At 40.0% G+C, this 25,024-nt stretch overlaps 1 protein-coding gene and 1 non-coding gene across 4 annotated transcripts in view; one reads left to right on the plus strand and one right to left on the minus strand.

Annotated features, from left to right (window-relative positions):
- Positions 1 to 3,307: 3,307 nt before the first annotated feature.
- Positions 3,308 to 25,024, plus strand: part of POFUT3 (protein O-fucosyltransferase 3) — a 64,313-nt gene continuing 42,596 nt past the window's right edge. Inside the window, exons 1-3 of one of the 3 annotated variants that reach the window (XM_090258500.1) lie at positions 3,308 to 3,372; positions 12,520 to 12,870; positions 15,003 to 15,297. In XM_090258500.1, coding sequence (XP_090114626.1) covers positions 12,790 to 12,870; positions 15,003 to 15,297 — 376 coding nt within the window. In that variant the 5' untranslated portion in view covers positions 3,308 to 3,372; positions 12,520 to 12,789. The remainder of the gene's footprint in view (positions 3,373 to 12,519; positions 12,871 to 15,002; positions 15,298 to 25,024) is intronic. The other 2 variants (XM_090258502.1, XM_090258503.1) reach the window with 2 other exon arrangements.
- On the minus strand, positions 10,502 to 10,609 carry LOC149996493 (U6 spliceosomal RNA). The gene has a single exon (XR_016507518.1). It is a non-coding gene; the product is annotated as a U6 spliceosomal RNA (small nuclear RNA).

Consider the following 25,024-nt stretch of genomic DNA (forward strand, 5'->3'; position numbering starts at 1 on the left):
TCTTTTATGGCTGAGTAATATTCCATTTGCTTCATTCCTTCAAAGAAGCTTGGGGGCCCAGAAGCATTTTTGCAATTAGAAAAATTTTAGTCCTTTCTAGTTTAAGTTGGGAGGACTTTCACCGTGTACAATTTTAAAACTTTTGTCATCTTTCTATGCGGAATCTAAGTTCACTCCATTGGACAAAAACATAATTGTTTTCAGAAAAATCTCTCTTCAGCCTTAATCATGACTACTTTCAGTGTATCATGTTGCTTGCTGTAGAAAGACATCTTTATGATTATTACTGGCTCTTTTGTCTGGCTAAAAAGATTTACTAGGCAATATGTTAACACTTTTAGTGGTCTTACCTAAAGATCTTCCAACCTCACCTTGAGGATCTTTGACTGGTTGGGGAGACTGGAGATGAGACCCAGTTTTATTTTCCAATCTGCTAAATTTTTATTCCCCCTAATTTCTGCATATAAAGTGGTCTTTCTTTCCCTCTTTAACTGATTTCTTTCTGATGGTCCCTTCTAATATGAGCTAAAAGATGCAAACTGACACTTTTAGCATTCTGCCTAGAAATTGTTTTACCCAGATACACAAATTCATGAGTTACGTTTTATATGTTTATAAGTAGCCAAAGCAGGTCACAAAGCCAGCCTGGATTCAGGGGAAGGGAACTAAACTCCACTTCTTAATGGGGAGCTTCAAAGTCACATTGCAAAGGGACTAGGTACAGAGGTGGAAGGAAAATTAGCACTATTTCTGTAACCAGGATATGCATATAATTTGAGGAACCACTAATTATACAGTTTAGGTTTTTGTTTCTAACTAAGCCCCTTTGTTGAATCATAGATTATCAGTTGGGGGACACTTAGGAGTTATCAGGTCCTGTCTGACCTTGTGCTTAATGATTTTACAATATCCACAATAAGTAGCCATCCAGTGTCTGATAAAAAAATTTCTAGTGTCTGAGAAAGTATTATTTTTTCCTTCTGTCTTCATACGTGCAATCAGCCAGATATACATCTCTACATGGAACATTCCTTCTGAGGGAAACCCAGAAACTGTCAAAATGTCTTCCAAAACTGAACATTTTGTATCCTCACCAGCAATGAACAAGAGCCTCAGTTATTCCACATCCTCATTAGCCTTTGGGGTTCTCTTGTTATGTCTTGTTATGTATTTTGGCCTAATAGGTGTGTAGTGGCCTCTCAGGGTCGTTTTCTTATTTTTTTCAGGGTTGTTTTAATTTGCATCTTTTCATGTACTTATTTGCCATTTGTATATCTTCTTTGGTGAAGTGTCCGTTCAGGTCTTTTGCTTGTTTTTTCTAAAATTGGGTTGTTTGCTTTCTTATTGTTGCGTTTTAAGAGTTGGGTAATAGGCCTTTATCAGAATTTTTTTTTCTTTTTTTGCAAGTATTTTGTCCCAGTCTGGGGCTTGTAGACTCATTCTCTTGACTTTTATTTGGCCCCTCTTTTATTTCTGATATTAGTAATTTGTGTCTTCTCACTTTTTTACTAGTTAGCCTAGCTCAGGGTTTATAAATTTCATTGATTTTTTTTTTCAAAGAACCAGCTTTTGGTTTCATTAATATTCTTTAATTCCCTGCGTTCATTTTTATTGATTTCTGCTCTAATTTTTATTATTTCTTCTATTCTGATTACTTTAGATTTAATTTGGTCCTTTTTCTCTAGTTTCCTAGAGTGGAAGCTTGGATTATTGATGTTAGATCTGTCTCCTTTTCTAACATTCAGTGCTATAATTTTCTCTCTAATCACTGTTTTACTGCATCCCACAAATCTTGATAGGTTGTAGTTTCATTTTTATTTCATTCAAAATATTTTAAAATATCTTTTGAGAATTCTCTGACCCATTTGTCATTTAGAGGTGCATTGCTTAATCTCCAAATAGTCTAAAAAATTCTCAAATATTTTGGGATATTTCTGTTATTGATTTAATTTAATTCCTTTGTGGTCTGAGATCATATTTTCTATGATGTCTATTCTCTTAAATTTGTATTTTGGTCTGGTATACCTGTATTTTGATATATATATGCATGTATGCTTATTAGACATATGCCTAGGAGTGGGGTTGGTGGGTCATAAAGTATGTATCTATTCAGCTCTATTAGATACTGATCAACAGCTTTCCAAAGTGGCTGCAACAATTATACTTCCTCCAACAGCAAGAGTTCCTTCTGCTTCATGGCTTTGCCTTTGCTTTGTATTGTAAGTTTTAAAATTTGTCGCCATTTTGGTGAGTGCTTAGTAGTATATCCTTGTCTTGTTAATTTGCATTTCCCTGGTGACTAAAGAAATTAATCATCTTTTCAGATACTTATTGGGTCTTCAGATCCCTTCTTGGTAAAATGCTATGTAAGTCTTTGGCCCCTTCCTTCCCGCTTTTTCTTGGGTTCTTTCTTCATTGCATTGTAGAACTTCTTGATATATTCTGGGTATGAATTCTTTGTTAGATAAATCTGTTGCACATATCTTCTGCTACTTGGTGGATTGCTTTTCATTCTCCTCATAGTGCTTTTGAGGAACAGACTTTACTTTTAATCATATCCAACTTCTCAATGTCTTCCTTTGCATTCGGGGTTTTCTAGAAGCTGTTACCATTATCATCCACCCCTTTTTACAGAGAGGGTAAATGGAGGTACTTGGCAGCGGAGCTCTGCAGGACAAGCCTAGAGTGAGGCGGGCCTAGCGCAGCAGCAGCCACTCTCAGTTCTGCAGGTGTGCCCAGCACTTAGGTGATTTGGAGTCAATGCCCCCTCAAACTCTGAGCCCTGGATGCTTCACCTGCCCTGAGTCTAGTCCTAGCCTCCCAAGGTCCTGAATTACTTCCCTAGCTTTATCACCTCTTGTCTAGAGAAGGGCAAAATAATTGTAATTTTGGGTCACCTGGATTTGGAACTCAGTAGCTTGAAGTCAATTTAACTTCGCCGATAAATAAAACCCAAATGATCTTCGTGCTCCCTCTACCAAGCACGGGTACCTGACTCTGCTTGGCTTAGGAGGGTCTCAATTTTCCTCAGTACCTCACTTTGAATGTGCCCAGTCTTAGGTGAGTTTAAAAAAGAGAAAGTGCCCTGTGGCTTGCTTTAGAATAGGGTCTCAGGAGCCGCCCAGGAACTTCCCAGAAGGGTTGTGCTGAGCGGCAGGCCAGGGATTCCCTGGAACGAAGGTCCCACGTGCCTTTAAAAAGGAGACATCAGTGAAAACCCGGATCCAGGATCGCCAGGCCTGGATGCGCTTAGAGTTACCCCGCCCTTCCCAAATCTCCTTTCCGGGTCTTCGTCTGAGCTCCGGGGCTGCGGACTGAAAGTGAAAAGCCCGGACTGCGTTGGGCAGAGCGAGCCTTCTTCTCCGTGAAGAGGTGAGTGCGTGTGCCTCCCTGGGTCTGGTTTGAGTGATGGCGTGGCGGGGGCAGTGTCTCTCTCTCTTTCCTTGGTGCTGAGAAACAAAGAGAGACTTTTCTGGTGCTCACGGACGCTGGGACGCTGCCCGCTGGACTCACAGCCGAACGAACCTCCTTGTGCCCAGAGGGAGTGTGTGCAAGAGAAAGGCGGAGTTGTGCGCTGAAAATAAAACCGGGTCTGTTTTGGGAAACCTTGGGCAGCGCTTTCCAGAGACACTGCCTGCGATTTAAACCTGTGTGGCTGCTGAAAAAGCCCTGATGGGAGACAGGTGACACGCAGGAGCCCCCGCTGAAGGCCCCACTGGAGGCCCCGCTGGAGGCCAGGGAGGCGCGCAGTTCCGACTCCTGGGAACGAAGGTTTTCTGGTCCCTCCCGTCTGCCACGCAGGATCTTACTAGCTCCACCATTGTGTACTTGTGAATTGCTTCCCTCTTCCCCCCACGTTGTCGCTGAGAATCACTTGTTGCTAGAATTGTGTGAAGTAGCCATTCTGACTGTCCAGCTGTGCGGAGCGTTGTGCACTTAATGGAGAAAATGCCCAGGGGGAGCCCCCAGAACAGCAGGCTTTGGTTATCTATATGCAAACCATTGCCTGGCTACTTCTGTAGGCACTTATTGCCTCTGAATAGACCTCATTTTGTGTAAGATAGAGAAATAACATTGGTGTGATTTTAAGACATTTTCTGGGGATCTTTTAATGATTCTTCAATATATGTCAGATACCATGCAAAATAACTTTTTTCTTAAACCACAGCTCCAACGGCCTACAACCTACTCACTGCCATAGCGCCCTGAAATAGCAAGGTGGAATGTTATATAAGTTGTGACTTGGATTGTTAATTTCATTTGTGGAATGCATTAAATACACTCTGGCTGAGCACAGTTTTGAAGATGACAGGTTAGTCTTCAGAACCTCATTCCCCTTATATACCCTTCCTTCTTTCAAGATGAGACACCCTTGTAGCTCATGGCCAATCCTGGGCTTGCTGGTGATGTCACACTACAACTAGGGCAGTGTTCCTCAGTGGTCCATTGTGGTCTCTCAGATGGAGGGCTTTCGGTCTGGGCCTGGCCAGCTGCATTGATTAAGCAACCCAGGCATTGCACACTCATCTGGACAACACTCTGGCCTCAGTTTCAGAACTTTCCCCTTCTGTTTGCAAGCCAGAGGCCATAGCATCCAAGGGTCAGTAGTTCCAGTTCATGCTAGAAATTGCTGTAGTCACTCTTCATTGGCTGCTTCCTGCTAGACAGTGGTGTCTAATAGTGAATTAAACGCACAATCTCTAATTAAACACAGAATCTCAGCTACTGTTATTATGGCTTGTCTTTTATTCATCAACTTAAAACGAGAAGTACATTTTCGAGTTTTGTCTTACAACCAACATTTTTGAAAATTCAAGTTACGGTTAAATTTAAGAAATAAAAAAAACCGTTTGGACAAACAATATAATGTTATTGATGTATGTATAAATATTGTTCATTATGCAGACATTTTCAACACATATTTAAACACTTTCTAAATTTGAAATGTAAAGAGTTGATTTCAGGAAGAAATGTAATACCTAATTCATTTACCAGCATTCTACAATAAACATTTGGTATAGTTCCTGAACATGGGTTTTCAAAAATTAAAAACAACAACAACAACTAACTTATTATTTACAATGTTTTTCAGACATTTATTTCTTTGAGAATAAAGTTTGAGTTCTCAAGGGATAATGTTGAATTATTAAAAAAAGGAGAATAAAGATCAAGTAATCCTATACTTGTTATATAGAAATATTTCTTGTTTTATATTTCCAGAAATCTTAGCATATGTTGACACAGGTTGTTTTGATTTGTGTCTCTTTACTTGATCAGTCTTTCTTCTGTGGAGAGTTTTGCTTCTGGACACCATTTATGGGGTCAGGGAGCTTACATTCAGGGTGAAACCTCAGACAATCATCTGGTTTAGCACTTTGTCTTTAGGCATGTAAACTCTTTGCCATATTTTGTCAGTGTTGTTTAACCAGTTCCTCATCCATTACTATATAAATGATCAAAGCAGATGAGAGATTTTTTTAAAGTATATTTTATTGATTATGTTGTTACAGTAGTCCCAATTTTCTCCTCTTTGCCCCCCTTTTCCCAGTACCCCCCTTCCTTCCAGCAATCCCACCCTACATGTCCATGGGTCGTGCATATAAGTTCTTTGGCTTTACCCTTTCCTATATTATTCTTAACCTCCCCCTGTCTATTTTGTACCAACCAATAATGCTTTGTAATCCCTGCACCATATCCCCATTTCTCCCCCTCCCCCATCCCAGCTGATAACCCTCTAAATGATCCCCATACCTATGTTTCTGTTCCTATTCTGGTTTGCTTAGTTGGATTTTGTTTTTATTTTTTAGATTCAGTTGTTGATAGTTGTGAGTTTGTTGTCATTTTAATGTTCATAATTTTGATCTTCTTTTTCTTAAGTAGTCCCTTTGACATTTCATATAATAATAGTTTGGTGATGATGAGCTCCTTTAGCTTTACCTTTTCTGGAAAGCACTTCATCTGCCCTTCCATTCTAAATGATAGCTTTGCTGGATAGAGTAATCTTGGTTGTAAGTCCTTGTTTTTCATCACCTTGAATACTTCTTGCCAGTCCCTTCTTGCCTGCAAAATTTCCTCTGAGAAATCAGCTGATAGTCTTATAGGCACCCCTTTGTTGATAATTCTCTGCTTTTCTCTTGCTGCTTTTAAGATTCTCTCTTTATCGTTAACCTTTGGCATTTCAATTATTATATGTCTTGGTGTGGTCCTCTTCGGGTCTAACTTGTTTGGGACTCGCTGTGCTTCCTGGACTTGTATGTCTATTTCCTTTGCCAAATTTGGGGAGTTTTCCTTTATTATTTTCCCACATAAGTTTTCAATTTCTTGCTCTTTCTCTTCTCCTTCTGGCACCCCTCTAGTTCAGATGTTGGCGTGTTTAAAGTTGTCCCAGACATTCCTAAACCTCTCCTCATGTTTTTCAACTCATTTCCTTGTTCTGTACTGGTTGACTGTTTTTTTCTTCCTTATGTTCCAAATCATTGATTTGAATCCCGGTTTTCTTCCCTTCACCATTGGTTTCGTGTGGATTTTCCTTTGTTTCATTTAGCATAGCCTTCACTTATTCACTTATGCGTCTGCCATACTTAAGCATATCTGTCAAGCCTGTGAGCATCTTTATCACCAGTGTTTTGAAGTCTGTGTCTCTTAGGTTGGCTATCTCCTCATTTGTTAGGTTGGCTATCTCCTCGTCACTTAGTTCTCCCACTGGAACCTTGATCCATTCCCCCTTTTGGGCCATACTTCTCTGTCTCCTCACTTTGACAGGATCCTGTGTTTGTTTGCCTCTGTGTCTTAGGTAGAGCTGTCACACCTGTTATGTTGTAAGGGGCAGAGCCTTAGGTATTCGTCAGTACAGGGTGACCTGATTCACCAAGTTGTGGCTCTGTATATGGGGGAGGGGTCTGAGAGGGTACAATACCACTTGCTCAGCACTCACCCCTGTTCTAGACACTTCTCCCACTTTGTATGGGACTGGTGCCTCTCTAGCTCTTGCCCTGGCTGTTGTTCCCGAGTGGCTGGGTCTGCGGACGTTCTAGGACTGTGGGGGCCCTTTAAACAAGCAGACTCTGCTGAGAGACCAGCAGTTTCTTCCTCTTCCCCAACCCCCACTTGTTTTCACAGTCAGAAGCAATGAGGCTTTATTTTCTCTGGTGCTGGGACCATGAGCTGCGGGGTCTGGTCTGGTGCTGGGAGCGCTCCCCAGGTGTCCCTCCCCACTTTTTAAAATGTGTGACTGTACTTTCCGCCCAGTTGCCGCTGTCGATGGTGCTGCCGCCACCGCACCACATCCTCTCCACCCTGGCTCTGCCCCTCCTGCCTGTCTGGATGAGTATTTCTTCTTTATATCTTTGTTTGTTGGACTTCCATGCAGCTCAGTTTTCTGAAACTTCTGGTTGTCTCTAGTTTTGAGGTAGTTGTATTCCTTCTTGGTTGTGGAGGGAGATGCAGCGTGTCTGTCTAGGCCTCCATCTTGGCCGGAAGTCCCAGACAAGAGATTTTAATTTAGATCTACCGGGTAGGAAAATTGTTACAGGGTAACCAAGAAGCTTGTATTGGAGAAAGAACAGTAAGTAAGAAGACTTTATAAGGAAAAAGATGAGAAAGAGGCCTGCTCTTGAGGAGCTGGCTTGGTTCTCCTGTGATACAGAATCTTCTGTCTTGTGCCCCCACCTCATTTAAAAAACCTATTCCTTTTGAATACTTCTATTTGGGGCTTTATATGAGAGTTTTTTTTTTTTTTTTTTTTTTTTGTATGGGTACATTTTAATTTAGTTTCTATATTAAGTAGACCCACTAAGTGCGATTGTATTGGTAATACACAATTTGAGTGTTTTGCTGTGTATCCAGAATTTAAGAATGACATCACCTTCAGTTCTACAATGGGAATGTGAAGGTGTTCGGGCTGCAAGTTCTGTCCCCCCATTAATCTCCTGTCTTGACTCACATGGCTACCAGTATTCCTTTCTCTCTCATTATTCTCTGTTTGTCTTGCCAGAAATGTGTACTTGGCTGAGTAGGATGACCTTCCCAGACAGAAATATGCAACGCAAAGCACTCTTTACATAAAAATAATTGTTCAGGAAAATGTGAAACCCATTAAAAAAGACTGAGGAACACATGAACACAAGTAAATATTAATAAAGAAAATTGGGTGAAAGTGAAAACTTTGGAACTATCACACGTTTGTCGGGTGCCCAGGGGACAGCTGCAGCTCAAAGGAAGTCTGCAATTTAACACGATAAGTCAACTTTATAGTGTTCAATTATTTAATATGCATGCAATAGAGCAGCTTTATAAAGTGTCCTAAAATCCCCCAGCTTCCTGCATCTGTCCACTGCTGCAATAGAAACAAGCACACCAAGATAGGGCCCCGGGTCTCCTGAGTTGGCATGGGGGAGGAGTAAGGCTTCCCGTAGTGGGCAGCCTTGAAAGTCTCGGAGAGTGGGTAGGGTAGTGATAGAATTGTGGATGCCGTAGGTAGGGACCAGAGCACAGAAACAGGAAGCTCCATTCCAAGCATAGCAAGCACAAAAGGCCTGTGCATAGAGAAAGAGAGAAGGAAGCTAGAGAAGTGGAGTAAGGTCCAGGTCGCGTTGTCTTCTAAGCTAATGAGATTTGTCTGTATCTTGAAATCTTTGGGAAGCCATTGAAGGATTTTAATCAGAGGAGAGCACGCCAATCTACACTCCAGAAACAACTCTGTAGCTAAGTGGAGAGTGCACGGGGTCAGACTGGTGGGAACATAAGTCATCAGACTTTTGGAGTAACCGAGTAGGAATAAATGAGGACTGTTGATGGGGACAGGTAGACTCAAAGGGCAGTAGTTAACAAGTGCCTGGAGAGTTGCCCAAAGACGTTTCCATGGAGCCCGGCACATCACCTGTCTTCCCCAGACAGTCACCATTGGAGTGGTGTTCTGAGGAGTTATACAGGATAAAATGAAAACGTATTTTGGGGAGTCAGACCTATGTAAGAAATTATACTTTACTTTGAATAATTTAAGTTTGGTAGTCAGATACATTCCTTTTAAAGACTCCCTGGGAGAACCTTAAGCTCAGTTAAGAGCTTATTAACCCAAATGACTCATCAGTTACTAGAGGAGAGAGATCAAAGGAGTCTTATCAGAGCTCTCTGCCTCCTGCGCCACCTCTTTCCCCTGCCAGACACGCAAACTGTCATAGCAGGAAGACTTGCATCACCTAGGGTTGGTTTCTCATTTTACACTCAGAGGTGCGGGGCAGAAATCTTCTCTGAGACCCTTAACCTACACCTTGGACTGGCCCCGCATGGCTGAAATTTGAAGCTTGCTTCCTCAGGCTGCTCATTTGCTTTAAGATATTCAGGTCTCTCTTCTGTCCATTTTAATTCAAAATAAAGTGGAGAAACTTGAAGTTCTTTTAGGGGGAAGTGTTGCTGCTTTAGATGAAACAGCCCTTGCAGGAGTGTGAGGAAGTCCCGCTCAGCTCCAGATCCCTGTCTGGGCAGCAGATGGCCAGCCCCGGGCAGTGCACACCAGCTGCACCTTGCATTTGAGGAGCTCAGCTCCAGGGTCAAGGGGGTTGGTTAGTGAGAATCCATTTCACATGTTATCTACATGGTTGTCTGAACAAACGCTCGTTGCACTATCCTGGAGAGGAATGTTCTGGGGCCCCCTCTTCGAGGGCTCTGAGGTTCACCCCGCAGGCAGTGATGAGACAGAAGGGAGCTTTCCTCTTGGAGTCCCATTGCTTTGGAGCTTGTTGGCCTTCACGGTGCTCTCTGCAAGCCCATCTGTCCCACCAGTTGGGGGACTGCTCACTTGATGACAAGCTCCTGGGTAATTAATACCATATTAGATTGAAATACCCCAAGGCCTGGTTCATGGCTGCATGTTATCAATCATGATACCATCTACACTGGCTGGCTCCATTCTCTAGAAGTGGGTATTGAACCACAGCTTGGTCCCTGAGACCCCAGGCTTTGGGAATATAACCTCAACTGAGATTCTTTGGATGGAAGGGAATTTCTAACTTTAAAGTCTTCTGTCATAGTTCGTATAGCCATGGAAAGATTTTAAAAGCCCCTAGAATAGGCTTGAGCTATTTGGTAGCTGTAAAAATATCCCAACTTCTGTCCTCGCATTTTCTCTCCATCTTTTGCTTTCCTTTATTCCTGACTCTTTTCTACTCTTAACAAGCTGACAGTGTTTTTCCTATCTCTTTCTTTTCCCCTGATCTTGCAGTCAAGTGACCTGATTTCTAGCCCCATTTTAGCCTTTAAAAACTATGATCCTGGACAAGCCACCTAAACTTGCTGATGCTTGGTTTCCTTATTTGTAGGAACTGAGACTAATCCCTACCTTGCCTACTTTACAAAATGGCTATCAATAAGATTGAGGGGAGTGATATAAAAATCTCTCAAAAATCATATAGCTTTATACCCACTTAAGGTGATAATAGTATTTCATTACCTCATCTGGGTTATATTAACTGTAGCTACAATAAATTGCTTTTGCATATAGAATGATAATTTGTTCTTTCTGTTGTGCAAGGGAAATAATGATAGTGAGGGGGCCATGCTAATCTTCTCTGTATTTTTCCACTTTTAGAATATGTGCTGCTGAAGTGAGCACGAAGTAATGATAGGTAACATTTATTGTTTACTATGAAGAAACGGAGGCTTAGGAAGATTTAGTAACTTGGCCAAATTTATGTTATGTAAAATGACAGAGCCAGGATTTGAACCCAAAGAGCTAGCTCCATATTTCATGCAGTTATAGCTACTAGGGCCTACTAAGTAGGAGAGGTGCTTTTTACGTTTTTATGGATTTTTATTACTTTTTTCCCTGGCAGAACTATTCTACACAAGATTTTGTTTTTGTTTTTATTTTTGTGATTCAGACAGATAACCTATGAGTGTTGGCATTATCTGGTAGGAATTTTATAGTCTTAGTGTTGAAAAATGTTTTAAAAAATACACGAACTTCAGAGTCTGACTGGTTTCTGGTTATAGTACTTATCAAAGGTATAGTCTTGGGCAAGTTACTTTACTTCCTTCAGATTTAGTTTTCTCACCCTTATAAGTGAAGATAGTAATTACTACTTCATGGGGTTGTTGGGGGGATTGAATAAGCTCACATATACTGAGTACTTAGAAAGATCCTTTTCTTATAATAGGTCACTCAACAAATATTACTAATTTCTTTTTTTTTCTTGGAAAAGTGAATACTTCTTCTTTTGATGTTCCACTTGATCAGGAAGCAATGTACTTTATATGAATTCAACTTCATTTTCCATTTAAAGATATAATAAAAATTATAATAATATTTAAAAATAAAATAGCAAAGAGTTATTGGACATTAATGTACCAGACTTTGAAGTAAGTGTTTTACCAATCTTATCTCATGTAATTGTCACAGTAGCTCCTGGTTTAGGTAGCATTATTATCCACATTTTGGAAATTCAGTTATGGAGAGGCTAGGTTGAACCAGATGGGGAGTTCAGATTTGAATCCCTGCAGACCTACCCCAGAGCTCATTCTCTTAGTCATGGTGGGTTGCATGGATGAAAGAAAAAAAAGTACTTTTCATGATTTCTGAGTCCAAGGGTCATTTTGTTGCTGAAAGAAAAAAATATCTTGCACTTAAAAGCAAATCAAGGCAGATCCATAGGAGGAGAATACACCTTTAAGAACAAGATTTTTAACTTAATTCTACTTTATTTTTAGATTCCTAATTATGTCTTTAATTCTATAATCAGAGATATACAATCAGATATTTGAATTAGATCTTGGAGTACCTTAAAGCAACACTCTACTCTCTAAGATTGATCCTTGCTCTGTTCTCAGTCCACGTTTGTCCAAGACTTTTAACTTCAGAGAACCCTGGGAATAAAAGGCATCCTGTAGGACGTAGTTCATTGTTAAAACCTTTGAAAAGATTATCCATTTCAGATAGATAAAAATCTCATTTCAAAACTTCCAGAGAATCACATTGTCCATGTAATGCCCTTTTTTATTTCACTTGCCATAAAGACTAAACGAAGAAATCAGTAATGATAATTAATTATGTTGTGGCTAAAGTTGTTTTGCTTGGGAGTAGTTGGGGCCAGTGCATCATTATCTATCTTTGATCAAAGCCTGAACCTTTTATTTATTTATTTATTCATAATTTTTTACAGGTGTAGGGGGATAGTCCTTAGTCCTAGTAACTTTTACTCCACTTCTCTACTCCTTTGAAACCTAAACAGAAGGAAGTGACTACATGTAAATGAGCCCTGGAATTCAGTCTTCTGGTGACAGAGAAAATGAAGTGGAAACAGAATTTTAGACTCCAGACCTGGTTGTAGATGTGCTCCAATGGGCTGTATGACCTTGAGCAAGTCACTTCACCTCTCTAGGTTTGGTGTCCTCATCTAGGAGTGAGGACTACATGATCTCGAAGGTTCCTTTTAGTTTTAAAGTTTTGAGTTTGTACATGATAACCCTGAAAGACTACACTTACTAAATCTGCACTATGGCTAAAAGATTTTTCATTTACTACAGAGTTTTTGATGCCTTCTGGTCTGAAGAATCTCCAGCTGCTCTGATGATAGCATAAGAAGACTGCACGCTGTTCCCTCTCAATGCCAAGCCAGGCCCACTCGGTACCTCGGATCTCAGTCCTTCATGGAGACCAGGTCTCAGCAGGAATGGCAGTGGAGGAAATTGGCACCCAGATGGCTCCTCAACGTGAAATTGTCTCAGGCTATGGGCCGTCTATACAACACCTGGTAACCAGGCTTGCCCTCTGTCAGTCACCCAGGGCTGGGCAGCATGGTGCGGATTCAGAGGAGGAAGCTTTTGGCCTCTTGCCTGTGTATCACTGCTACCATCTTTCTGCTCGTCACACTCCAGGTACCAAGAATTTGGGTAGCATATGTTGATGCCTGGGCCTTCGCTGCCATTCCTGCCCTACCCTGTTTTCTCCAACTACTTTAGTTTTTGCTTTATCTCTCAGGATCAGGGATTTCCTGTCTAAGGCACTGGAAATTCTTTTTCATCAGATGAAAGTGAGGTTTGGTGAGTGGATGTGCCAGGTAGAGACAAAATCAGTGACTAAGGGATTAGTTTGTAACTCTTCTAGGATCTTGGTTTTAGAGGAAAGTAGAGCTCAGTCTGTCTTATCAGGTCAAAATTGGATGGCTTCCTCGAAGTTCCCTATTGTGATCATTTCTGAAAGATGGCATTCTTGAGGAAGCAATGACTATTTTGAGACAAGGTAGTCTGTTCTGCAAAACACAAACATCTGCATTAATAAATTTGTCATTCTTGACATATGCTACTAGATCAGTGATTTTCAACCTTTTTCATCCCATGGCACACATAAACTAATCACTAAAGTTATGTGGTACACCAATATATATATATATATATATTGCAGATTTGACAAAAAATAGGTATAATTTTGATTGGTTTACAGAAAAATAATAATAGTAATTACCTACTTTTTTTGCTCCAAAGTGACTTTAAAAAAAATCAGGTGCCTATACTTGTATATAAGGATTCTTGGTACCAAGAATTAACCAATCAGATGCAACCTTATTATGCTGTGATGTGACCAATCAGATGCAACTCTATTATATGACCTATATATTTATGGTTCCAGACAGGGCATTCACACCCGTGGCTATTGTTGTGTTGGTTGTTGTCTTTTTTTTTTTTTTTTTTTAATTTGACAATCCCTGTTTAGTCAGGGATTGCACATTTTAAAAATTCTTGCAGCACACCAGGTGAAAATCACTGTACTAGACCAAGGACTCTATCAAGGTGAACAACCTAAAACATTTCTTTAGTTCTCCCATTTATTTCATTTAGTCAGATACTTTGATCTTCATTTGTAGTCAATGTATCAGTACAGACTGGGAAACAGCCCATACCAGCAGAAAGATGGATTTCAATTTAAAGAAAAAATTACACAGTGTAATTAAAATATAGGCATGAGTTCATCTATATTTAGCGCCCATTCATGTTCATTTCATTATGTACAGGTCTTTTAAAGATTATTTGTGGATGTGAGTAGTTCAGGTGTGGGGCTGATGGAAACGAAGCTGCTCTCTGGGCTTTTTCACTCTTAGAGGGTCTGCCCTTCTTCTTGATTAGGGCTGAATGAGATAATGCTCCTAAAAGACAGTCTAGCTCTTTGCTTCTGCCACCTTCTGCTGCTGGATCAGGGTTCTGGTCAGAGGAAACCCTGACTCCTTGTCTGTCTTGGAGGTACTAGGTAGGATCTGCTTGAGCAGGAGGGGCTGGGGTTTTCTGCTCTTTTCTACGGAAAGTTATGAGAGAGCTTTGGTCTTATCAGATATAACTTTAGTACTTTTTCCAGTTATAAGGAATATCTGTGTCTAAGCTGAGAGCTTTCCTTTTGATGTTAGAATAAATTGCCATATAGTTGGTATGCTTATCATGTCTAAGCTTCCAGAATATGAGAGGCGGTATGGTTACTAGAGCTAAACCTTTATCTGGATCTTGGTTTCAGTGTGTCACCAATAGGAAGGTCTGAGCTGTTTCCCAGTCTGCGGTGATACATCGACTGCTTCAGTGTTCAGAGGTGTAGCAATGCTATTTTTTTAAACACTGAAAATGAAAATATATGATTGAAGTCTGTTTGGAAAAAGTCCAGCCATTGTTAACTTAATGAGGACAGTTTGTGTGACATCAATGTAACCTGGCAGCCAAGGAGAGTGGACTGGAATGCACATGCTGAACAATGACGACTTCACTGTACTAGTCAGTAGAGGCGGTAGACGCTGTTGAGTGAACATGTGTACTGTTTGGCTGTCACATTCAAAATGACTGAGTGAGTAGACTGATCTCCAGAACTATATGATGATTCATGTGTATTGTTTTAAATTACTTAAGTTTGTAGTAATTTGTTACAGCAGCAACAAAAACCCAATAAGAGGCCTAAAAATCAAGATGGATGGGAGATGTGCAGAAGGAAATTAAACAGTCTAACTCTAATAATAATTGTCTTCTTTTTTTAGGTAGTGGTTGAGCTGGGAAAATTTGAAAGGAAGACGTTTAAAAACTCCAATTTGCGAGATGGGCATGCAAAAATGGGGGAAGAGCCTACACATCTCTACCCATTCCTTGAGAAAGAAGCTCTGACCCTGAATAGAAAAAAAAGACTGGAAACCAATAGCTACCCCATCATGCTCTGGTGGTCCCCACTGACTGGAGAAACTGGAAGGCTGGGCCAGTGTGGAGAGGATGCTTGTTTCTTCACCATCAACCGAACCTACCTACATCATCACATGACCAAAGCATTCCTCTTCTATGGTAGGTAGGGCTTTTGCCTTTCTCCCTGTATTTGCTGACATCCTTCTCTAAAACTAAATTACTGCTTACTTAACAAGGAAGAGATGGTGGGCTCCCCTTGAAAACACTTCAGCATGCCTAATTTCCTTTTCATTCACTCTGTGGAAGGCCTGAGCATTTAGCAAACAAAAAGTAAATAACCTTTACCAACATAGAGGTGGTTAGCTGGACCACTGGTATTTATGAAGAAGAGATGATGCTTCTCAGCTTTTCACAGTTGGGTCTTGTGCTTACTGAATTTAGTGTTGAGGGAATTGGGTTGATGATAGTGCTGATATCAATTCAGAATGTCATGTGATAATTGCCAGGAGATTTTGATTACCCTAACAGATGTTTAATTGGGCATAAGCTAAGCACAATTTAAAAAATATAATTAGTCAGATTAATCAGAAATAAACAGATTGTCCAGCATCAGCTTTCAAGAGCAAGTTGGTGTTCATCCCTTCTTGAGGCTGATTATATGTCATGCTGGGATTGAAGGGCAATGAAACTCAGCTAGGTGAAGTTGGTAAGATGCCAGCAGCCATTAAAAATACAGAGCTCCTTGGTGATGAGTGGTAGGCATAAGGGGGTATGAATGCACATTAACAAACTCGAACAGGAATAGGCAAGGTTTATCAGTTATGTAGCAAGTCAATGAGAAGAAATCTGCTCTAGACTGATGTGTGTGTAAGTATATGTTGGCTTTGGAGAGGCAGGACTGAGACTGGGATGTAGAGTTGATCATTCTTGATGTTTTGCTTAACAACAACTTAAATAAAGAAGAAAATTGGTTCAGCAGGAGCCAGGAATAATAATATGAGTATGCCCTGCAGTTGGTCAGGGCTGCAGAGAAATGGGTATCAGTGCCCTGGTATAGGTAAGGAGCCAGGGAAATTTCAGATATAATGGAGTCTAGGTCCTCCCTGAAAAGTCTGCTAATGTCCCATCCACTTGCTTTCCACCTCTGCTCTTAAAACGGAATCAGCAAAGCTTGAAGGAATTGAGGACCAGGCTGATGGCTAATTTGTCCCAAGGGGAGAACAACTACCTGAGTAGTGTCAAATACTTATTTTAAACATTATTTGATTATAGATGCCATGGGAGGTATAATGTAATATATGGAATTATATAATGATACCTTTCTAAAATCTGAAGAATTCTGAATTCTGAAACATAATGCTTTGAGAGTTTGCACAGGGATTATGATTCTCTAGCTGTGTTTGTTTTAAGATGAAGCAAAATTAAATGTGTGAGTTTAGCTTCCCAAACTTTAACAGAAACCCCTAGAAATGTTTCAGTTATACAAAAAAGTGTATATAATATAATGGATACATGTACCCTGTGACATAGCTTAAGAAATAAAATAGTACAAGTAAAATTGAAACTCTCTATGACCCCCTCCCTGTCCCCATCCAATTTCTTTCCCTCCTGCCCCAGAGAGAATTATGATCCTCTGTTGGCGTGTGTGTGTGTGCATGTATGTGTGTGTAGCCATACACAATCACATAATATATATAATTTTTCTAAAAATTTTGTAAGTATTAGGTTGACCAAAAAGTTTATTTATTTTTTTTCCATAAAATAAAAGATACATTTTTCATTTTCACCAATAACTATTGATTTGGATATTTTGAGTATGTCCGCTCTCTCCCACGTGGTATAACATTGATCGTTCTCAATTAATATCTTAATTTGGTCGCTATCAACTTCAACTTGTCTGCCCAACTGTGGAGCATTGTCCAGCAAGAAATCTCTAGCATGAAATTCTGCAAACCACTTTTGACACATTCGATCAATCACAGCACCTTCTTCATACCCTGCACAAATCTTTTTTCATGATTCAGTAGTGTTTTTACCTTTCTTGAATAATAAAGCCTAATATGCTGGAAATGTTGCGTATTTTTTTCATCTTCAATATTAAAATGGCTTCACAAAGATTCACCAATTTTGGTACTTTTTAAAAAATGCATGCTGATATGACAGCTGTCACAGTACAATCTAACAAAATTGTTTTGAGTGAAGTTAAAGAAAACTAAGCACTACTAGAGCCATTTTACGGAAAACAACAAACAAACTTTTTGGTCAACCCAAGAGTATAATATGTTGACCTTCTGTCACTTGGTGTTTCTCTTACATGGTTTTGAGGTTTATTGATGTTGATTGCTTACAACTCCAGTTCATCCATTTCACTGTTATATAGTGTCCATTGTATTCATATATCAAATTCCATTAAGTCATTTTCTTGTTGTTGAACACTTAGGTTATTTTACAAACCTTGCTTACGACAAACAGTGCTACAATAAATGATGCATGTACATGTGCGCGATTTTGTGAGTTTTTATACCTACCAGTAGAATTTATGTTTATTAGCTATTGCCAAACCAATATCCAAAGTGGTTTTATCACTGCCACTATCTTTTAAACATTTAAAACTTTTTAAACATCCTATACATGCTCATATAGCTCCTGTATTCCCAAATAATGTGCTTAGATTGTTATTTCTTGATTTTTCAGTTTTAGATATTATGTATTGATTCTTACTATTGAGATGAGTATTTAAGTTTCCTTCCTCACCCCAGCCCCCAGCACATGCTCAATTTCTCATTCCCATACCCTTTCCAGAGAGTGAAACATTTTAGATGGACTAATATTCAGTGTTTTCATCATTACATAGTCACAGCGAACCAAGACTACTTGTACTGTACTAAGATTCATTTTCCTGCACAAGGCGTTTGCCCTGGAGTAGCATCAGATATTCTTAAAGAAATGCCTCCCCAAGATTCCTGGCTTGCTCTCTACCAGAGCTTCTGTCCTTTGTGTCTGATGTGCAGCTGTGGCCCTGACCTCCAATCATTCTGGGGCTTCCCTGCTCCTCCCTCTTGTGTTGGATTGTCTGTGACCTTTATGCTTGTCTTCCTCTTTCTTGGTTTATGTCTTTATTTCTGTGTGTTGTGAGAAAGGTTCAGGGAAGGTAAGTTCTTAGAGACTTTGTATTTGTCTCACTTTACTATTACTTTTATTGATAGTTTGGCTCAGCATAGAATTCTTTTCTTTCTAGCCTTTAAAGATATTTTCCCACTGTCTTCTAGCTTCCCGTATTATTGCTGAGGAATCCAAAGCTGTCTTTGTTCCCCATCCTTTGTGTAGTGTGCTTTTTTCTGTTCCCCTCTCCTTCTCTGGAAAAATACAGAATTTTCTCTTTTCACCAGTTTAGAAATGTGGTAATGATTGCTTTGGTGTGCGTCTGTTTCCCTTTCTTAAGGTAAGCACTTAAATATCTGGTTGCCAGGAAGTCCACAAAGCAGTATTTAGCTTAGTGACTTTTCCAGGACTCACAGATCTGCAGGTTTACACACTTAATTTTATTAGCACAGTAAGATCCAGTTCTCTCAGGGATGGACTTGCCTCCAACCAAATTCTCGGAAGACTAATGTGTTAACCAGGTTGCTTCTGGTTTGATTTTCATAGCTCAGATCCTGTTACTCTCTGCTCCTTAACCACTAGTGACTCTCGCTGAGAACTGAATATGTGCCATTTTTATTGTGCTGGCTGTCACGGCTCTGCGCGGTCTGACTCAACCCGCCTCCTAAACCTAACTCCTGTTAATTCTATCAGCTAAACTCTGTTCAAAAGCCCAAGTGGAATCGTCACCAATTTAGGCATAAGCCCCAGTTGTTCCTGACCTAGCACCATTGTCTCTTCCACTTCTGTGTCCTCCAGTGTCCTTTCTAGATTTGTCTTATCAAAATAATCTGCTGAATACCTACCGTAGAGTTGTCAATGTGGATGAATAATATAGTGTTTCATGCCACAGATTAGTATCTTCAGACAAAGATATTATCCAACTGTCATGCAGGGCTAAATGACATATATACCATAAGAGAAGTGCCAGCAAATCTTGTGGGATTTCAAAGAAGAGAGAGAGCCCATATGATTGGAGGGATCAGGGAAGGCTTCATAAGATCTCCTTCATAAAAAAGGAGAAATTGGCAGTGGGCCTTGACAGATAATGGGATTGGATCACGGGATTGAAGAACATTTTAGTATGAAAAACAGCATGAGTGGAGTCATGGAAGTAGAAATTGATGGGGATTACCTGAGGTGCAGCAAGGCTATAGCACAGTTTTGTGTAAGAGATAAAGATTAAGGGATATATTGGGACCACAGCATGGAGAATGTTGAATGGAGGCTTAAGATTTTGTATCAGATTTAGGGGATGGTATCCAGGAGCTGCTCAAAGTTGAATGGCCTTTAAAAAGCCTAGCCATGAAAGAGAAGAAAATGTTACCCTTTGCGACAGCATGGATGGACCTGGAGAACATTATGCTAAGTGAAGTGAGCCAGTCAGAGAGAGATAAATACCATATGATCTCACTCATATGTGGAATCTAATGAACTAACTGAACTAACAAGCAAAATAGAGACAGACTCATAAATAGAGAGCAGGCTGACAGTTCTGCATTCGGGGGGTGCTTTGAGGGCTGGAGGGATTGAACAAAAAAGAAAAAGAACTCATGGTCATGGACAACAGCGTGCTAACCCCTATGTGCTCCTGACGCATCCCCAACCTTCATTAGGTTCCTTGACACCTAATCCAGTACTCTCGACCTACACCGTATTTATTGTATATTCATGAGTACAATTAACCTGGACATTTGGATTTGAAATTGCTTAATGTGTATGGATTTCAGTTCATTAATAAGGTCTGTTGAGCAAAAGAGACTGAAGACAACACACTGTTCTGTCTGAGGGTTCCAGATTCTAATTAAGTAGGTCACTTAAAACTGCAGATGGGGCTCTGGTGTAGCAGGATTGGAAAGCAAAAGGCAGCGAAAGTGATTCGGGTGTCTAAAGCTGACCTAATTAAGGGAAATGGAAACTCAAAGGGTTTTGTGACCTCGAAGCTTTTGAGAACCAGAGTATTTTTTCGTTTGTTTGTTTTCTTTGTAGCCTACTTTCTTTTTCTTCTTCCTAGAGATGATTCATTTACCTAATGTAAACACATCTGGAGGTAATAAAAACTTTCACCAGTGAAATACGATGAGTCTGGTTTGAGCCATTTGTGAAACGCAAGGCTTTAGCTACATTAACAGTTCTCTGAAACAAAAATTAAGTAGTCACAAGCGAACAAATTATTATTATTTTAATCCCAAAGTCCATAGAGCTACCGAAGTTAGTGTGGGACACTGGCGCTGTTGTGATTTCAAAACACAATTCTGTGTTTTTAAACAGTTCTCTTGAAATGTGCCTGTCGTGAAGGAGGGGTTGGAGCTCCCTTGATGAGAATGGGTGTTTAGGGTAGGGAACTGCTTATGTTTAGGTGAGCTTCTAAATAGGAATTTTAGTCAATATAGGCTCATGGAGAGAAAGAAAGAAAGAAAGAAAGAAAGAAAGAAAGAAAGAAAGAAAGAAAGAAAGAAAGAAAGAAAGAAAGAAGCTACTGAAATATTTTACTTCCTGAGGAATACGGATGTTAGCACAGCTTGATGAAGTCTATAGGCTATCAAGAACATCACTGGTCTTTCTCAAGGGATAACTACAAAACAGCTTTGTAGGACTTCATCCTACGTGACTGGTGGGAGTCCTGGTACCTCCAGCCCTAGGAGCAGCCTCCTTGTTCCCCCTACCCATGGTTTTTTCATTTACTTCTCAAAACAGCTATCTAGGTATGAATTATAGCTATTTTAATGGAGAGGAAACTAAAACACAGAGTTAAAGGGCTCGTCCTAGGTCACACTTATTTTGGTGGTAGGAACCAGAACTCTCTCTTAATGGCAACAAGGGTGAGATAATACAGCCCAAATTATATTTCCAACCTTGGAGAAGCCTTAGAGGAAAGGAATAATCAACATGGGTAATATCATTCTGGAAGACTTCCTGAAGGACAAGAGCTGTGAGGAAGGTGTTTAGAAAAGAGGTTGTGGATTTCAGAGGAGAGTGTGGACACAGAGGTGTCATGAGCAGAGTAACAGAAATCAGTGTTACAGTAAACTCTGGGGCCTAACATGTTGATGAACAAGTTGTTCTGGTTTTGAAAAGGTCTCCTGAGAGATAAGGATACACATTATCTATGGATTACCAGTTCTCAGAGACTTAGAATAAAAACATTTAGAACAAGTGTGAGCAAACCCAGTAGACACTTTCTTTGTTTCAGAGGACACTTTGGGATTTCTCAGTATCTCAGGGTGATCATGTGTAATTAAGAGAAGAGGTAGGAGTACGAGCCCAGCTGTTTGGACAGGACCTCCCAAGGGTCAGTCCTTAGGTGGAATCCTCATCCTTCAATGTCTAGTCAATTTTTTCAGTTCACCAAGCATTGGTCAGACTAATGAACTAAACAGTGTCTATCTAAATAGGAGGTTCATGCTTATACCAAAAAGCTGATTTATTTAAGAGTATCTTCACAGTAACAGGAGTACTACTGTTCATCATTCAAAGTACCTCCTTCCAAACACAAAGTTGGCTAAAAAATGGAGTGAGAATCATAAGGTTGCTTAATGAGCCTAGCATTACAGTAAACAAAATTTCGATGGTCTTGAGGGTTGGAAGAGATAGCCTGATTAGCTTCCTCTGTCCCTAAGAGACTGAGTAATAATCGCTGTCGTTATCAGTACCTACTCTGTGCCAGGCACCAAAGAGACACTCTCCGTGAATTCTCTGATTTAAAATCATTACAATACTGTGTGTTACCCTAGGTATTTTAGAGATGAGGAAACAGGCCCAGAGAACATAGTGATTTGTCCAAGGTCACATAGATGGTAAGTGCCTGAGCATGTACCTAGACCTGAACATCCATCATTAACGTTTTACCCCACTGTCTACACCAGGGGCTACGAGCATGCATGCTAGATTTAGCATCTTCCTCCTCTGGGGATGCTAAATGCACAGTAAATCCCTTTATCATTCATCTCTCCCTCTTCCAGGTTTCATTCTGGCACTTACACTTCTGTTTACTCATTCCATGTTACATGTTTCATTTGTTCGTTTGTTCAGTCATTCATTTATTCATGGCCTCTATGATGAGCAAACATGATGTATGGAATGAAACACACAAACAGAGCGTTGAAAACAAAACAAAACAAGAAAAAATTAACTATAATGTATTGGTTTGGTGCAGCAGTAAATAGCAATTATATTTGTAATAATGAAAGCACTGATTATACACTTAATCAAAAATGGATGAGGAGAGAAGATGGATGTGTTCAGGGAAAGGCTGACAGAGGAGAATTAAATCTACATCTTCCATAGCAGCAAGACAATAGCAATGATCTAAAACTGAAAAATCAAAACATAGCAGGTTAAGCTTGTTTAGATATATTTGAAGTGTATATACAGAAGAAACACCTGAAGGAATTGGAGTAGTGACTTCTGGCATCTGGAAATAGGGGATGGGGTTGGCCAGGCACTGCTATCTCGTGTTACTGACCTGATGAAGTGATTTCACTTTTCAAGCTATATGCAGTATTGATATGATATAAATGAAATTTAACAAAGGCATTTGGTCTGAAGAGAGAGTTAAGTACAAAGACAGTAAGCACAGCTATCAGTAATTTATCCAATTTCTCGACTTTTTTGCTTTATCAAGATCCCTTTTGGGAAGAGTGTTAATTATACAGAGACATTAATATTCCTTTTAGCTGAGGGACTCATTTCCTTCCATGAGAAAATTGCATATTAATATTACTTGATTTTAAATCTTTCCAGTTAAAAATTAAATCAACTGAATTTTGTTAGATTTATTGTGGTTTAAGGACAAAGACTTCAGTAAGCCTCATCATGTTTAGTTTCAAGGGTTGTTCATTCAGGGCTAGCAATTCTCTTAGCCCTGTTTCTGACTCAACCTCTGCCGTCCTTTTAAATGCTCTCTGTTCTTCAATAGCATGTGATAATATGAAGATTAAAGGAAGAGCAAAAGTGGCTGGAAATCTGAAAGCATTTCTCAGGTTAACCTTAAAAACATGAAAGGAAGCCCAGAAGTGTCTAGTGCTGAAAGTCAGGCACTTTCCTTCTGGCTGGCATCAGGAGGCAGGGACAGATTTCATTACTGTAGTTTCAGCTATTTGGCCCAATGGATATGCTGGCCTTGATCCAATTCTAGGCAGATTCTCTTGACACCCAGGAATCCTTTGAGACAAGCTGGCAGCTCCATTCTTTAGTGAAGTCAACCGCATCTTTTAGACACTCAAGATGAAACTATGCAGCCTTAATTGATATGTTTCTCTTTGTTTTTAAAAATTAAAAACAAAACAAAATGAAAACAACTTAAACTGAAGAGTCAGTATAGCAGACCCATTGTTTCTACGGATTTTACATTCATGTCATCTAGATAGTTCTGGGGCATAGACGAGTCGCCTGACCTTTGAGAGATGTGGCTGCTAGGGAGACTCATGCACCTGCTGGACAAGAACAACCAGCATCCCTCTCTCACCTGGCTTTGTGTTATAGACTTGTTGCACGTGCTGGAAATCTCTTGAAATACTAAAATTTTGTTTATTAATGAAAAAAACCTCTCTGAAGGAAGTAAACAATAGTGATCATGGAAACGAAGATGAAGCGAAGTGTTTTAAGAAACAATGGTTATTAGGCAGAAGATGTCTATTTAAATTAAGAGTAGAACATTGGATGAACTTATGCTTTGGATCTGTGAGAAACAGTCCACACAGCTCCATTTTAAAAAGGAAATCATGTGCTGCAATATTTGTGATTTGAGAGAACGTGAGGCTGGCTCAGGTTGTGTCCCTTGCTGATGTCAAGGTCTGTTGTTGATTCATTTATACAAGTATCTGTGTAGCCATGTGCTAGTTGCTGGGGCTTTAGTGGTGAGCACACCAGACTCTGCCCTCATGAAGCTTATGAAATATGTCAACGGGATGCTCCTAGGTAGAGATAAGCATCTTGGCTTTAGACAGCATACCCAGGGAGGCCTCTGAGAATATGACATTGGAGGTGGAGACAGGAAAGGTGGGAGGAGACAGTCCTGTGAAGATAGAGGGAATTAATTTTGCGTATAAGGAACAGCTGGTACAAGTAAGAGTGGGAGGGAGTTTGATGTGTAGGAGAGTCAGAAAGAAGGTCACTGTGGCAGAACACCGTGGGTGCGAAGGAAGGCAGTGTGTGACGAGATCTGAATGGGAGAACAGGGACCAGCTGGTACAGGGCTCCCTAGGACAGGGTAAGAGGCTTGGATATATTCCAAGTGCAATGGGAAAATATCAGGAGGTTTTAAGCAGGGGTGCTATGATCTAATTTATGTTTTGTTCTGTTCTAATCTATGTTTTAAAAAGACACCTCTGGTTTCTGCTTGAGGAACGAATTTGAATGTGAAAGGGGAAGCAAGACGCAGTTTCTACTTAATAAGTGGAAACAATGTGCCCTGGATTGGGGAGGGAAACAGTGGAGAAAGAAAGAAATGGGTAGATTTGAGATGTGCTTTAAAGGTAGGATTGATGTCTCGGTGTCTTCGTGGTATCTATTTTCATAGGTGCAGCTGTCCAAAGAGAAACATTAACTGTGCATATTCATTTAATTCCTTGGCCTCTCAGACACTTTGTTCAACCTCATGTTATCAACTTACCACAACCGTGATGCATCAAGAACATAAATGCAGCTATTCATTTCCTTCCTGATGGGTGAAGAAAATGTCAGTAAATTATTGATCACTAAATATTTTGCTTCCACAGGAATATAAATATTTAATCCTTCAGGT

The sequence above is a fragment of the Furipterus horrens genome, unplaced genomic scaffold, assembly GCF_987537825.1.
Source record: "Furipterus horrens unplaced genomic scaffold, mFurHor1.1.pri manual_scaffold_12, whole genome shotgun sequence".
NCBI lineage: Eukaryota > Metazoa > Chordata > Mammalia > Chiroptera > Furipteridae > Furipterus > Furipterus horrens.